The following is a 16,820-nucleotide window of genomic DNA, read 5'->3' as shown; positions in this document are numbered from 1 at the left end:
GACCAGTGAAATTGGAACGTATGAAGCCGAGCTATTTCCACGTTTATAGTCGGGCAGGAATTACATGCCAACGTATGGTGAACTCGACGCAAATAGAACGAAACGAATATCTTCTTAAACGCTATCGTGGAGTATAGTGGCGATCGAAGAAGCAAAAACGATATTTGCGGCTAGGTTGGAGGTGGCATGCGTCTTTTAATCGGAATCTTTTTAATCGCCGGCTGAATCAGCATCGACGCGCAGAACGTGTCGTGCATGTCCGGTAAACTCGACTACTGGGGCACGGCGCGTTAAACAGGTGAACGTGGGGGTCGGCGACATGCGGTATACGGTTACGGAGCGTCACGACGCCCTGCAGGCCACCGTTCCACAAACCACCGCCCCCAGGGTAAACTTTCTGTTACGTGGCGACGATGGTCTATAGCGTGTTGTTCGCTCTCTGTGTACGAGCCTTTGCCGTTTTGCTTCAAATCCAACGGTGTGCGCTACCCAGCGGCCCAGATTTTTTAACATTGCTCCAAGTGAAAAGAAAATAGCGGGAACGCTTTCTGCTGGATCCTCTGCACAGCCTTGACAAACAAACCCCTAATTGACCTTTTTAGAAGAATCGTTGTTTGAACATTGTTACGTCAGTTCTCTGCTGTATACGGCAGATCGTGTCCTCGGATTTGCATTTTAAAAATTGTTCCTCAAAAAAAAAAAAAAAAAAAAAAAAATCAGGCTGTCGAAAAGCGTCCCCTTCTTTGATAATCGTAAAAATAATGTGAATTAGCCAGCACTCGAGAGTGGCGTCCGCAGGTTCGATTTCGTCACGAGATTCTGTGAAGCGGAAGAACTAGCTGGAAATGGGAAAACGAAACGGCAGTAATTGAAACGAGTTGCTTGAGAGCATTCCTGGCGACCTTGTTCGGGAATCGATGTTGCCCCTGTTTGGAACAACCGACCTAATTTCCTGGATACGAGAGTAACACGCGACATCGGCGCAAGCGACGAAAGCAAATTCTTAATGATACCGATCCTGCAAGGAACAGCGTGTGCTATTGCGAGAGCCCATGGTATGGAACGCACGCAAGTCGACAGACGTGTCAAGCGGGTTGCGGGCAGCGATGGGTCCAAGTATCATAGAAGCGAAGTTGCCTCCGTCATAATAACTCGAATCGAATTTAATTTCCGATGGTAGAACAATTTCACAGAATATCGTTGTTACCAACCGAATGAATTAAATTACTATTCCAGCTTAGGGAGAATTTATACCAATAAAGCGATGTACGTATACCAGTGACTTTATGACGCCAATAAAATGAATCGTAAGATAAAAAAAAAAAAAAAAAAAAAAAAAAAGAGAGAAAAGTTTTAGGTTAAAGGATAAGCCATAGTTTATGGAAACGATCTCTTCCTACCGGGATATTTCGCATGTATCAGCATACGTCAAAAGAATATTCAGGCTTATTTGAATCGTGAACGGAGGGGTTGGCCCCGCGACCGAATCGATCGCGACAGGGAAAAGTCGGTAATCGGATCAAGTCCATCGCTAGCAAACGGTCTCTACCGGCTGACCAACCACGGATACGCCTGCTACTTGCTTGCTTGCCACAAGCCAGGTCGTGTACGCTGGGTCAGGAGAGAGAGTCAGTTATACCGACGCCGTGCTACCATTCGCGTCACTCATTGGCCGAATCCTGACGACAGCTTCCTCTCGAACATACACACCGTTCGACCACGCAAACCCGATCTACCACAGAATCGGTCTGCAAACTCGTCTTCGTCTTCTCGGCAATTCTACTCTGCTTCTCATCTTCGTGGATGATAGCCACGAATATCACTTTCAACGCCGATTTCTCCGTCACGGGACGACGGGTGGGTAGAGACGATCGTCTGCAAAGAGAAGACTCGAGTTTCGAGAGAATTAGCTCGGTGACACGGCGGTACGAGTGTAAGATTGCGCGTAATTTCGAATCCGCTCTGCTTCGCTCGAGATCTTCGAACAGGAGAGTGCGGAGTTTCTTAGAAACAGTCGTCGATTGCTTCGGATCTCCTTCTTAAAATGTGCTGTCAATTTTCAATCTCCGCGTAGAAACTGAATGTAGGACAAAGTTTTGAAAATTGTTCCCTTGGGAATCTGCGAAAATTCTTGCAACTTCGTATCTTCTTGAAGACACTGGAAATAACCAGTTTCCGGTACAGTTCTTAATTTCGATGATATGGTTTCCTCGTTAGTTTTCGCCGAATGATTCGCATGATCGCACCGGGTCTGGTATTGCAAGGGAATCGAAATTAATTGGATCGGCGCTTTGACCGAGCGAAACTCGTAGGTGCGCTATGTGCTACGAGTTTAAGAATTCGATTAGGGTAGAAAATGTGGCAAATGAGGGACACTTCGAAAGTTTCGTTCTGCAAGTGGCAAGTGTGTCTATAGTTGGAAGGGAACCGATTTCGAAGTGGGTTGCTATGTTCGTGGCAAAAGTAACGAGGAGTAGAAAACTATTTTTTATTACGCGACCTCTGGAATCGAGTTAGCGCGATCGCGGATCGATACGCGACTGGTTCTCGACGCGTTTCGTCCTCTAATTAAACAGCACGTTAACGGCCCGCTTCATTTCTCTTTATTCCTCCCCTTTTTCTATTTTTTCTCCCGTCAAAACGCTCGAACAGAAGACTGCCGTTTGAATGCACGCGCGATTAGTGCGGGTGAAATTGGTGATCGGATCACGCTTGTCATTAGCAACCATCGAACCGTACCGTATGAGATTTAAACGTGCAAGTGCCGATGGCTTCGTGACAGACCCTCTCTTTCGTTCGATATCCGAAAATAATCCGACACCGTTCCGTATCCGTGCATTATCGCGATTAAATTAGAAAAACGGGTCGCTACGAACGGAGAAGACTACGCCGTGCGATTTTGAAAAACGACTGACGGCGAGAGATCGATTTCGACAGTTTGCTTAGTTGCGAATGTAAAGCGACGCGATGACGAATCTTGTAAACGCGTAAAGATGGTTTAAAAAGTTTGCCGCGCTCAAGGCCACGGGCTTGGCGTATCGATCTGCAGGTTCCCTGGATCGGGAGCAAGAACGCGGCAATAAAGAATTGCGGCAGTGGCGCGCCGTTGGAATTGAGGTTAGCGTGCCGCCAAACCTCTGGATCCTTTCTTCGTTTTCTGGTATTGACCGGGTGGGCGCTCGTGGCGTGCTACGCCGTCGCCATCTTTCGGAGCTTCGACTCACCGTTCGGAAAAATGAGTTTGGGCGGGAGGGAGGTGCACGACTGACGCGAGTGATTGACGATCGGGATGTGCGTTCCCATCGTGAGGAACTCGGCTTCGTAATCGCTTCAGCGAAGAAAAGCACGCACCAGTAATCTACAACCGATTGTGTGCAAAGAAATTTCGCGACATCTCGCGAGGTGAACGAACGCTGACAATGTCGAGGCGAAGGCGCGACAACGGTGTTCCGTGCACTCGAGTGGAGAGGATTGGGCGAATCGAAACAATAACGAACTCGGATACGTCGCACGACTCGTCTGATCGACGCGAGGGTGAACGATCTCCGTGAAGGCAAATGTCCGAGATGGTTGGATCATCGGTCTCGCGGTGTCATACACACGAAGGGAGACGTTTGTAATCGTCGCGAGTGAGTTCGTGCGAGGCTGGATGGTCGCCAGCTCGATCGACACGGTAGGTCGAGCACGTGGTGTAACCACCGACTGGTTCTGCTCGCCGCGTTGCACCATGCCAAACGAGACTCCTTTCGTCGTCTGGCTCGGTCGTGTGTATTCTTCCCCTTTTTTCCGTGCTTTCGAATTTTTTCAACTCGAAATTCCTCGCTTATCTCCCGATGCATCTGTCTCGTGGGACGTTTTCGGTGCTGCCGCCTCGCGGCACTCCCTGCAACTATATCTATTTTGGTTTGGCGGTGAGGAGGGCGTGGATAGCGGGTTAATTGGTCGGACGTGTGACTGCGTGAGATTGAATGTAAATGGATGTTCTGGTTCGAGTAGTCCTCCGCCTCGTGCTCACTCTTTCTCGCGTTTAACGATCGACCGTTTAGGTCGCGTTCCACGACCAGCCGAGTAAGGGAGAGGAAAAGGCGCGAAACCGCTTAAACGTAATCGTTTAAGAAGTTGCGAAGTTTCGCTCTACTTTTCGAACGTTCCACCCTTTCGTTACAAATTAGGGAATGTCGTCGATAGCCAGACTAATGGGGGAAAGTTGGCACGGATCCAGGGATTCGCGAGGGCGCGAACATAGCCGAGCATTGGTCGGAATGCCTATTAGAATTCCGTTGGCGTTTCCCAAGTGAAGCGTAGCACGCCACACCGGAGATTGGTTCGGGGCGCGAGGTCGCGCCGTGTCGAAGGGTCGCTCGATCGGATACGCTCGATGGCCGCTTTCCAGCTCGGCGTATCGGTTAGCGGGATCCGATCGGTATCGGGAGCACACGGTGGCCTTGCCACCTTCCGACCTTCCTCCTCCCCGTGATTCTGCCAATTTCTCGCGGCTCGCGCACCGGTGCTGCCACCAGGTGGTATTCAGCGAAAGCACGAGTCGTACAGGGCGAGAGATTCGTGCGATGTGGTGCGCGAAGTGAGTCGGCGTGATCGCGGAACGGAAGGAAGACCGTGTTTGGACGTTGCTGTGTACCCTATTGTACACGCGTTGTCACGGTTTCCAGCCTCTTCCCGCCTCTATTCTCCTGTTTCTTCATCGTGTTACTCATCGTCGTTCTGTCGCCAATTATCCCCCTTCGCTCGCTTTCTGCTTCGTTTACCGTGCGCTGGCACGTTTTCGTCGGACGCTTTCCGTTGCTTGACGAAAGACACTCGTCGCGTAAGTGTGAGTCGCGAATGGGGTTGCACGTGCGTGAGTCTGTCGCGAATGGGCGGCTCGCCAGTGGCGGAGCTGTGTCGATAGGCGGAAGGTTAACCGAGGAATCGGTGGCGTGCGTGCACGAGGTCGGCAGGAGTTAAGACAACCGAGTTATCTTCGTCCTTATCGAATGTGCCGCGTCTGCAGGACATCGGACGGCGATTGGACCAGGAGCGTATCGTTCGACGGAAGCAGAGGAATCGGAAAAAGTAGGATATCGAAGGGCCGAGAAGACGATAGACGAGCGACTCGCCAGATCAAGAACAGCAAGCGAGAGGAAGAAGAAGGAAGAAAAGAAGCGAAGGAGAGAAAAACACACAGAAAGAGAGAGAGAGAGAGGAAATCGGAACAAAGCGTGGCCGTGTGTGCGAGAGGAGCTCGCGGCAGGAGCAGCCACGGAGGCAGAGCGAGAGAGGTGGAGTGAACGGGCGATAATCGAGGATTTGAATGGGTGGGCCGGGAGCCGGTAGGGTTAGCAGGCACGAGCTGAACGCGGTGCCAAAGAGCGACGTCGGTCACGGGGATCGGACCCTCGTAATCGGCGAGCCAGCACCACCACCACCGGCCTGTCCGTATCACCCGACTTCGGCTTCGAGTTCGGAACGCGCGATCTCAGCATCCGGCCACCTGGTCCCCGCCCAGCTGCCGCCTTCGCCGCCGCCACTCGCCTCGCTGCACATCACCGTCAACAACTGCACCTCCATTGGCAACAACAATACTAGCGCCAAGCCGGACGCGATCTCGAACGGTACCAAGGCTGCTGCGACCATGTCCTCGCCACCCAAGCATCGAAGGGGCTTCGACCCCAACGACGTAAACGCCACAGACTATCGCCGTTATCGTCGCGTTAAAACGACGAAACGGTGAGTTTCTCTCGCATATTGCCTTTCTTCTATTTTCTCCGTTCGAGCGGAGCTACGTGTTCACCTTGCCGTTTATACAGTTTATATACCTTGTCTCTGTGTATGGAACGAGAACGGTTCTTGCCACGGCTTCCAGTATCTTCTGTCTCTAGAGGATAGACGATTACGTTCGAGCCAAGTGGCGGCTTTAACGTGGCTCGTTTCACTGATCGAATAGACAAAAAATGATGAAAGCTTCGCGAAGAACGTTCGACGCTCGGACCATATCGTTCAGAACGGAATCGTAAAAAGGTTAGAGCTCGTCAAAGGCTGATCTTTCTGCTTTTAACGAAGACGATCCAAGCCGTGCAAGCTGCGTAACTCGTTCCGTATGTCTTTAACTCACCCGTACCTTATTTTCATGTTCTGCCTTATAACCCGGTGCTGCAAAAATCCTGGAATCCTCGTGTCTCCGCGACCAAATTGCCGTTCCGTTGGACACCGGCCGGCCCTGGCCGTTGACCGTCGTCTACCGTCTCCGAACGTGTTTGCCATTTCTTTTCTAGAACCGGTTCATCTTCAATGATTTAGACGTCTCTGCTCGTGCCGAGATTCGAATCCGCGTGATGGCTTCTTGATTTCCCGCTCTCGAGAATCCCAACGTATCCGATAAACGTGCAGTGGAAATAACAGCTTACTGGAAGTACGTGTAACAGATATAATTATTTCGTTTCGAGGAAATCGTCGTGGCCCGATACGTAAAGACAATGACTCACGAATTTCCCCGACGTTATTTCCGCTGCACATCATAGATTCGTTATCGATTGGCTGACAGTAGCGGCATTGTTCAGCGTAGCTGACTGTTCTTTTCGTCCGGTTGAAATTTAGCGAGAGATAGCGTTGGTAGTTGGAAATTTGTAGGGCGCGACGCGATCTCGAGAGCGCCAAGCGGAAAACACGAGGAACTTGGACGAAGCATGATCCCAGCGTAACCTTGATCCCTGATTTCCTTCCGGAACACAGCGTTCCAGCCTTTCACACAGCTTCCACTGACAGCGAATGCACAATGTTCACAGAGGCTTTGTATGTTCCACACCGTGACCTTGGGCGCCGGACACAGACCTCCCCGACATCTCCCGACATATATCTGTCAGCACGAGGCATTAAAACACACACAAGCTTGCGATGTTCGATGTTGGATCGCTTACTGGTTGTACCCCCGTCACGAACGAATGCGCTGAAAATAAATAAAAAAATAAAAAATAAACAAAATTATAAAACGAACGAACCAAAAAGTAACACGATAAGACGAAAGGCTGCGTGGCCTATGCTGCATGTAACGCAACGCGGCTAAATCGATGCGTTGCATCCTCAGTCGACGGTTCCTGTCGTTCGATCGGACGAACGAATGCGTCGTCAACGAGTCGCCACGATAGATCGCATAGATTATACGATTATTGTAAAGGAAAAATAAAAGAATAAATAAAAAAAGAATATATATATATATATATATAACAAAAATATACGCGACCAGCATAATATCAGGTCTCGTCAATGTCCCGATGCTTTCGAAGCTTGGAATGCGATGCAATGGAATGGAATGAAATGGAATGAAGAGTCTTGCACCTTGGACGATAAAGCTTTCACGCACTACTCGATTATCGGCGAGGACCGTTGGAGAGATGACGCGTCTCTGTCCTCTTCTCGTTTCTCGCCGCGAATATATCTGAAATGCTTTGTTCGATGTGCCGACCTGAAAGAAATTCACTTGCTCTCGAGAAATGTGCGAGGAAATGCAGGAAATCGGAATCGAAACGTCCCGGAACCGCCCTCCTTTCCATCGTTCTAATCGCCTCGTGTACTGAGAGAAACCTTGCCACTCCCGTTCCAACCATCGCGATCTGTAGATTGTCCCTTGATCGTACTTCCATGCAATCAAATAAATCGGCACGATGGTAATTTCACTCGTTCGATCGTAGGATCGAAGAGTCGAGACGTTTCGACGTGGATAACGTCACACGATTCGTTCAAGGGCGTGGGAAAAATCGTGCGCCGGTCTTCGGCGTCGAACGACGCGACGCTAACGAAAAATTGGCTGTAAAATTCTGTTGCTTGAAGGGAAGCTTGCTACTCTGGAGGAAAGCGACGTTCAAAATTTGCACACCGCCTGTGTAATTCGATTTCACGAAGAACTACGCTTTACATCATTTTTCACGAAAACGAGTTCTCCCAGTAAACACGGTTACTCCACGGTTTTTCCTCATCCGAGAGAGAGAGAGATCGTCGTTGTCTGTGCACGATTTTTCACACGATTCGTATAAATTTCGAAACGAGACACGACAACTTTGTATGTTGCGTTACACGAGAAAAATGAAAAAAAAAAAATAATAAAAGAAAACTAATATATTTTTAGGTTTCTCTCTCAGTGCGCAATGGAATGTTTCACCCTATGTTTAAAGCGTTTGGAGTATCGTGTCGTCAAAATGTCACCTTCTCTTTTATTTTTTTCGTTGCGTTCGTTGCTCCGACCAGGTCGTACATGTTTAATCGTTCGCTGCCACGAACCGTTGCATGCGTTGTTTTTTTTATATCAAATGTGCACGTGTGCTTCAAGATGGATGATTTTGAAATGAGGGACGAGTGTGAATTTACGCGTGAAAACTGTCACAGGAGATGGTCGACTCGGATGGGGATAGGCATGAGAATGGGGGTTGAAACAGGGTAGGCACGGTATGACGACTGAAGCGTCCACCTACCCGTCACAAATGTCGCCTACGAATTATAAATTCTACACGGCAGACGTTGTTAATATTCCCATGGACAATTAATACTTTTTGCCGTGTAACAACTCGCCCATTGTTGTGACGTTCGTGGCGAACTTTTAATCAGCGAATCGTGTGATCGAGTACGCTTGGTTCGGTGAAAAGAGTTGGCCTGGAATTTTCTATAAGCTGGATCGTTCGATTTTCTACGTGTATTTGCATCGAACGTCACGAGAATCCTCTTACCGTTTGAATCCGTGTACCGTTGTTGAAAATATTTCAATAAATACCTATCGCTTTTTTATCGACAGTACACGCGTACTTGTGCATCGTTGAAAATTCTTTGCGAATTTCTATCGTGTTGATATATATCGCCCGATCTCGACACCCGTTATAAAATTGCAAACAATTTTTGCTACTAGAATTCCCGACTACAATTAAATATCGCATGTCGTATCTCTAGTGTACCACTTCTTCTTGCTCTTTATTCGTATACGGTGGCGCCAAACGAGAATAGGATACCGGTGGTCGCAATGGAGAGTCTCGAATCGGCCGATCGATCGAGCATTCTCAGTCAGTTACAGAGTTTGGTAATTGGAAGTAAGGGCAGCTTGATCGATAAATATGAATGAGCTATTCTTCTCTCTTTAATAGCCTTTCAACTTCCACCCACGTGTTTCTGCAAATACAGATATTTCGCGAAATCGCGGATGTTTCGCCAAATGTGTGGCGAAATGAAACCGAACAATTTTCCTATACGTTTTGTAATGTTTTATCCGAAAATTTATTAGTTCGTTTCGTCGAGAGCGAAGCGACGAGTTTCTCGAAAAACGTTACAGATAGCGCGACGTTCGCAGGGACGAGGGAGCGCGCTGAGTCGCGTGAGCGACAGATGACGAGTTAAACGTTCCCGGGATTAATAATACACATCGCGTGAAGTGGAACAACCGTACTCTACCGACTATAGTCAGTCGTATTGTCGCCCGCGATTCACGGCAGTCGGTTCGATGGGTGGCCGACTTCTGTTCCGTAACGATAAAGTAGAAAGGTATGTAGCTCGCGTTGGAGATTTAATTTGCTGCTTGTGCTGGAGATTTAATTTACAGCGCCGCTCTCGAACGGCCGGGATCTAGCGAAAAGAAGGAAATGATAGAAGAAGGACAGTGATAGCGGGAAGAAAATCCTCGGTTCGTTGAAGCAGCGAACGCTTCCGATATCGAAGAACATCGAGTCTCTCTCGGTCGTCGTTTATTTCCTCGCTTTTTCGTTTGCTTCGGACGTTCGATAACTAATTCTTTCGGAGAAAGAATTAGCAAGGAAGGAATACCGGATGATATATCGTAAGACGAAGCAAGCGTACGATTAATAGCGCGGCAAGTGAAATATTTCTCTTAGCACGCACGTGCAAAGTTCTGTGAAACGCTTAGAGATCGACTCGAGTTACAGTCGTTTTTAACAATTTACCGACCGCTAGCGATTCAATAGCATACACACGTCCGACCGGCATCTCAGGCGCAGATTCTCTCTGTTTCGGTTAGGCTCTCTAATACCATTCTTTTTGTTCATCGCGAACGGTACGTTTTTCAAATTGGTATAAAACCGTGAGAGCTTACAAAGCAACGCAACTGAGCAAGGTACCTTAGTACTAAATAACAAATTTCTGCTCGAATAATGAGAAAGATTGTCGGCAACAAAAACCTGATTAATAGGATATCGGTCGATAAGCGTCGGTAACAAAAACCGGTTAATCGGCTATCGGTCGGTAAAATGTTAATTACGGTGCTATCATTTACGAAATGTATCAATTGATGGTAAGATCTGGATTGTGTCGTTCAAATACATTCGGTTCTATCGTTAACGATAGCAAGATATAACGATAGAGAGATAGCAAGAAGTATCAGAGCTGAGTGTATGTGAAGGACATACTGTCATTATGTGACTTGAAAACGTTCAATCGTCTTTGGCCCTCCTTTGAAAGCCGAGTAGTTGACGAAGAATATTGAAACTCGTGTGCTTTGTATGCCTTGGCTTTACAAATGTGGCAGAAGATTACCTAAAATGGTATCATTGTGAGATTCATTCGGCCATTTTTCTGCATTTATAGCGCATTCCTGGCGTCCCGTGGCCCATCGTAATTGGTGCTAATTTCGAGTCAAGGCGAGATCTAATTTGGCGTTACCTAACACGTTTCCACAAGCCCATTTTTTTAACACGATCCTTCATTCACTCGTGGTATTTCTTCTCAGTGGTTACAAGCTTTCTGAAGCCTTTTAAGCGTTTGTGTTGTAAACTATTGCCTTCGGGCCAGGCTCGTCATTCTTTCCTACAGTCGCCCCTTCTTTCTTTCGCCATTTCCAGCCAACAACTGCAACAAAAGATCGTCCTATATTTACGAAAAGAACAAATTCTCATCGATCTATGTTTGTCTTCGATCGTCGTACCACACGTGTCACTTGATACTGTACCACATTTTCTCCGAATTCGTCGTCTCGGTTTAGTTCGTCGTTGCATCCAATGTTTATCACATTTATGGAAAAAATTATCGTTTGATCTATTTTACCGGAACAAATGTGTTCTCTGTTATTGTAATTAACCGCGTTCGAATCTATGCTGCACGCATAAGGAATATGTAATCAATCGTCAGTAGTATTGTTACGTCACTGAAGATACAGCGACGTAGCATTGAACAGGCTAACGCTATCTCGAGCCAATGCTGGCACGATAGTTAGCGATTAGTCGTATGCACGGCTTCAGACCGTCGTTGGTGAACATCAGTCTCTGTTCGCGTGTACCATGAGTCTTTCGCGAATTTCACGATCGCGTTCGTGACGCGCGTTTATGCATCGGAGCTCGCCGCGCTTCAGAAATTACACGCTCTCTCTCCATGGCAGGTTTATTAGTTTAAATATGAAAAGAATGCGCCCGCGGCCGTGATATTTCGTTTCCATCCCTGTCCGACCGATTTTGCCAGACTTGGCGTATGAGCGCATTTTTGCGAAAGTCTTCTCGAAAAATTTATTTACATCGGACGAAATTTCGATCCTCGTCGCACACGGTAAAGTTATGGCGCAATGAAAATGGGCAGAAAATTATGCGGCAAAATAGAATTATTGGGTTGGCGGATTTTGTCATTAGGTGGTATTGACAAAACCCGCAATCACTTAGTTGCCAACGCAATATCATGTACGTAGAGAGGAACTGACAGCACGCGCAAGATTCGTGAAACAGTTTGCAACGATATTCGCGCTTCACTTAGTGTTAACTTTTAATTCGAACAGATTCGTCGAACTGTTAAATCGAATCAAGCGATCGTACACTCGAATAATCTTTCGAGTCATTTTGCCCGGGAATCGAGTCTCGCATTTTCGAATTAAAAATCGTTGCCATTCCGACTGTATGAATCTTTAATTTCGATCGGCGATTTTTACTCTTAACGAAGGAGGAAGAAGAAGAAGAAGAAGAAAAAAAAAGAAAAGAAAGAAACAGAAATGTGCTTAACAGATTGCGAGCTCCGAGCATAACAGCGGATTTTTGTGTTGCGACGATGTGTCGCTAGTGTGATATGGGTCTGGGACTCCTCGTTTTACATTCTATGGTTTTGTTCATATTTACCAACATCGTTCTACGATCTATCGGAATTTGTTCCCTCTGCCTGCCATATTCTCTGGTTGTAACAGTTGTCATCGCCAGCACATTACACTTGTAAGTATCGTTCTTGTAGTTTTACACACCAGCTAATATCGGCTAGAATTCCACATGGTCGAGAGTTAGTTACATGTAACATCAACCAGCTCTGTTCCTATGACTCTATTTTTTCTTTTTCCGCGACGTATTTCGATCCCTAAGAGTCCTTGACCTTGATGTATTTTCGATCGTAAATTGATCGAAATCGAGATCATTAGCGAAGCATCGGCGAAAGTGCAGAGTCTTAAAGCGAATGCTCCGACGTGGAAAAAGAAAGAGTTGGCTGGATCCAACTCTGCACGAAAACGCAGACGAAAATGCAGATTAGATGGTAGCCGATAATCGAAATGGAAATATTGGACATTGAAATTGGATTTTCTGGTTCGTGCTGTCGTAATCGAATGAAACGACACCAGACGTTTTTCTTTATTAAGCGGCGAGCATTGGCGAGCGACGATCGAATTTCGTACGATTTAAAACCGAGAACGTAAGTCGACGCGGTCCCGTGCGACCGTCGTCCAGTTACGATCCGCGGACAAATGTACTTATTTCTCGAAATGGGCTGCACCGGATTGGCGTCTCGTCATTCGAGTAGATTAACCTTTTGCGGTCTGACTACTTTCGATTTCACTCGAATCTGCTCGCTGGTTACGCGCCTTTATTATTGTTTATTCCCTGGGTTAATTAGCTTTCCCTCTTATTAACCTGCCTTTCGTCGTAAACAGAACGACGCTGTAAAAATCTGCGAACCGTTGCCTCTTGTTTCGCATTGTACTTGGATGAGGGAATGTTACTGCGCGCATGGTCTGACCATAACCGGGCGAAACTACTTTCTGTCACCGGCCGCCACCAAATATCGCTGTAATCTCGTTGGTCTTGCGTCTGACACGAACGACCGTAACTACTTTCCTCGTAATGGCACGTGTCACGGTTATTGGCTGGGCAAGGACAATAACGTATTGTTGGACCGCGGTTAACAATGGGAGACTCGAGGTACGCGGTCATATTATTAATATGTATAATATTAGCGTGAACGAGGAAACAGAAAGTAGTACGAGCAAGTTATTTGTCCGGCCAGATCGTATCGAAGTAAATCAAATCGCAAAGGGTTAAGTAGCGACTGTAGGTAAACAGGTTAATTACAGTTTGCATTTATTCCGGCGAAGAAGTACATTTGGCGGTGTGTTTCTAAGGATTCCTCTCTTAATCTAGGCTCTGAGGCAAGATGCTGTTTGCACGAAAAACTTTTACGCGATGTCTTACCAAACAGCAACTACTGGGAAAATTCGAATGAGCCGCAGAAGATGACGATGTGGATCGAGAGATTAATGTTCTCGTTGGTGATACTTCCGGGTGGACAGGGCAACCATCGTAATCAGTTGCCTCGACGCAAAAAGCGGTGACAATTTAATGCTGCGCGCTGTCCGACTTTATCTTCCCCTTGCCTTGTACGCTCTATTAGACGCTCACTATTTTCAGTTTGCGCAAAGCTGGAATTTTATTGCATCGGAAAACTATGAATCGCGTTGTCCAGGGCTTCTGCTTGTAAACCGCGGCCGTGAACCTTTCTATAGCAACATATACCAATCAGTGTCACTTTATCGTTCGAAAGAAACTCGACCAAATTGACAATGCCACCGAGCAATCGGTGTGCAAATACTCGTCGTCGCGGTTTACGCGCGTGTTATCTTCCGAGGAAGATTATAACGAACGCTTCGTCTAAGTTTTAAATGAAAGAAGAAGAAACCGAAAATATCGATGAAAATTCCTTCTTTTGTCACTTTTAATTTGTATCATTTTTCTATCGTTGTAAATCGATTGAAGCATTCGTCCAGAACGTAGCTGTTGCTCGTCGTTTAGAATTCTGTATCGGTAATTAAACATCGATTGCGAGTAGTTTCTCATTTGGAAAATCTGTATCAATTATAAGTAGTCCTTGATTTGAGTAATCGGTTATTTCGTAAGTTATTTCTATTGCAAACTTCATTGGTAGTCGACTGTAGCTAGAAAGAATCATTTTGACCGAGTAATGTAATCATATCGTATCGTATCGCTTTAACACGAGTTGTATCAATCGATAAAAATGGTAACTTTGGAATAGATGTAGATACGTTTATCTTCCGCAGAAGAATTACGACGCTTGTGTTGTACTCGTAGTCTGTCGATTCTCTGATCGATCACAATATGCGATAAAAGATACCAAACGATGCGAGAAAGCTTATATCCAAGCACAGCGGATTCGCGTCGCACGTTCTTGCCGAAACTGCTTGAATTCAACGTCAGGTTGGTAATGCAGGTATCGACGAATGATACGAAAGCTTTCTTGAATCAGAGCTCACGAGCTCTCAGGTCGAATGTGCCAGTTCAGGAGCTTCTCGCCAGGCGGCGTCTCAATCAATTTCCACGTTCGTTGTCTACGACGCTATCGTTGCAAGATCGTCAGGACCCTTAGAAAATTCGTTAATCATTGCGCGCTATCTGACCTTTTTCTTCGTGCTTTGTCTGATTTTAATTAAAGGGCGGCTCAACCTTCCATTAAAGGCTTCCGCGAGGAAGATCGGATCGAGGTCTTCGAGAGTCCTGATAATTCAAGGAAGAAAACACTTATTTCTTTTTCAACGGATTCTATTCGCCTCACTGGAGAGACAGAAAGGAAAGAAAGGGGAGGCAGATTTTTATCCGAACAGGCTACACGTCTTGTGGAACGTCGTTAATCATTGGACTTTGTAAGGCAAGCTTGACGCGCATCGAGATCACTCGATTAGGTCAAACGATATCACGGTCAGCTGCGTTGGGAATTACGACATGCGTTAGTGTAGAGTGTAGGTCGTGGCGAGGATGCAACTGCCAGCGGGCTCGAAAATTGCCGCTAGTTCATCGGTCAGGATGATAGAAACGATTTGGTAGCTGTCGATTAGTCAGATATCGATCACTGCCGTGAACTAGATGAGAGGGCTGTTAGCGTTAAACCGCGCTATCGAACCAACCCGGCGTGTGCAGGGCTCTGATTACCGTGGATCCTGAATTAGGTCTGGGTCAGTGCAGATAAAAGATTTTCACGTGTCCTAGATTCCCTCGTGGCCGACGCTAGTTCGAACCTGTTATCATCGATATCGAAGATTTCGACGCACCGATCTATACATTATGCGCCATCTCCAAGATGAACGTGCATATTTTTTCCGCGGGTGTGTGTCGATCTTTTCAGTCGACTCGTTTCGACCACCATATCGATCTCGATCGTTCGATTTATTCAGCGAGAAAGAGAAAAACAGAAACGAAACAAAGTAAGATAATTGGGATGGTTTGACAGTTGATCGCGTTGTCACGTAATTTTTTAAAGAACGCCACTTTAACGAGTAACGTTTATTCGAGGGGAAATTGCTACGCCCGTACGTATCGAACCGTCGCATCCTTCAGCGCTCGCGCAAAGTACCCTCGTTTAAGGTTCAATCGAGAAAGTAATATCGAATAGTTGCGACGCGTGCATAACGATCGCGTGGTCACGTCCTTTCGCAAGGAGTTACCGCCGCTCATACGAATAATATTCAGCCTGATATCTATTCAGTCGATCACAAGTCGTTATTTGGCAGATTGAGAGTTAAATCAAATGGTTAGAAAACTTTCTCCCATCTTTTCGATGGCGAAAAGAAATTATCGTTCCGAAATTCGAGGTCGTTTAACGTGTTGTTTGGCGCTTGGCAAACTTACGATTCTCGCGATAAAGTTGGCAAAGCAATTGCGTCTGAAGAGCATCGGGGCTTTGACCGAATCTATCGAGTCAAATAAACAACGAGAAACGTAACAGGCAAACGTTTGATTATTCGTTATCGATCGCCATATATCGTCATTCCTGCATTATCGACTTCCCAACGACCAAGCTTATCGCGAAATAGTAAATCGTCGCCACGTATTACGAATTCTACGTATATTCAGTCGTACGCCAGATTTCAAGATTTATCTCTTTTCGTCTCTACATTATCAAACAAAGCTTGTCGCGGGCCTAGCAGACGGATTACGTGTTTTCGACGTTCTGTTCGTCGATTGTATCGCAAGGCGTCGCAAAAATTACATTTGCAGCTGCTCATTCGAATTGAAAATAGCACACGACACGAAGAAAGAAGTATGGTCTCTGAACGAGTAGCTTATCGAAACTTCCGATGCTTTTATCCAGTCGAACTTTCTCAACTGCCTCCTTCTCGCACGACTTTCGAGTCCTTTTCGGCGATCGATGTGAAAATGCGTAAGACAGCGAAGATTTACGAGAACTGCCGGGCGTCTCCTCCGGGCAGAATTCTGACTAAGTTCTCCGTATCGTCGCTAGTGGATTGCACGGAGCAACCATTTTGCACGAAGGCTACACTGCTACCGTTGCTTCTTACGATCCATTCATTGCGCGTTGGCCGTAGCGCCGCGCGACCTTCCAAATCCCTTCATCCCGTCGAAGGGAGGATTGGTCCGTTTCGCGCAGCGGGCTGACCCTGTGGCGTTGCGTCACGTCGTGTCGCGTCGCTTGATCGAGAGGCCGAAGCAAATAAGGCTATTGCGACGGAATAAATCGTGGCAAGACACTCGGAAATCCTGAAGGGCGGTTGGGAAGTGTTCGAGGATAATACTGGAGTCGCCGGTGTGGCTAGATATCGACTTTGGAACTCCACGCACGAGCAGCAG

General features: G+C 46.8%; 2 protein-coding genes across 10 annotated transcripts in view; both read left to right on the top strand.

Moving 5' to 3' along the window:
- LOC126869923 (potassium voltage-gated channel protein Shaker) overlaps positions 1–16,820 on the top strand; it is a 200,209-nt gene that overhangs the window by 64,376 nt on the left and 119,013 nt on the right. The window contains exon 1 of one of the 9 annotated variants that reach the window (XM_050627176.1): positions 11,864–12,170. The exons of the other annotated variants lie outside the window; for them this stretch is intronic. Within the exon in view, the coding sequence (XP_050483133.1) occupies positions 12,031–12,170 (140 nt within the window). The 5' untranslated portion in view covers positions 11,864–12,030. Of the gene's footprint in view, positions 1–11,863; positions 12,171–16,820 lie in introns of those variants that run through there. 9 annotated transcript variants of the gene reach the window in all.
- On the top strand, positions 1,917–6,959 carry LOC126870055 (G-protein coupled receptor moody-like). Its single transcript, XM_050627474.1, has 2 exons — positions 1,917–5,727; positions 6,783–6,959. Exons 1-2 carry the CDS (start codon positions 5,312–5,314, stop codon positions 6,805–6,807), a joined length of 441 nt encoding a protein of 146 aa, XP_050483431.1. The 5' UTR covers positions 1,917–5,311; the 3' UTR covers positions 6,808–6,959.

This window comes from Bombus huntii, chromosome 1, assembly GCF_024542735.1.
Source record: "Bombus huntii isolate Logan2020A chromosome 1, iyBomHunt1.1, whole genome shotgun sequence".
NCBI classification, from domain to species: Eukaryota; Metazoa; Arthropoda; class Insecta; order Hymenoptera; family Apidae; genus Bombus; species Bombus huntii.
This window is presented reverse-complemented; position numbering and strand designations above follow the sequence as displayed.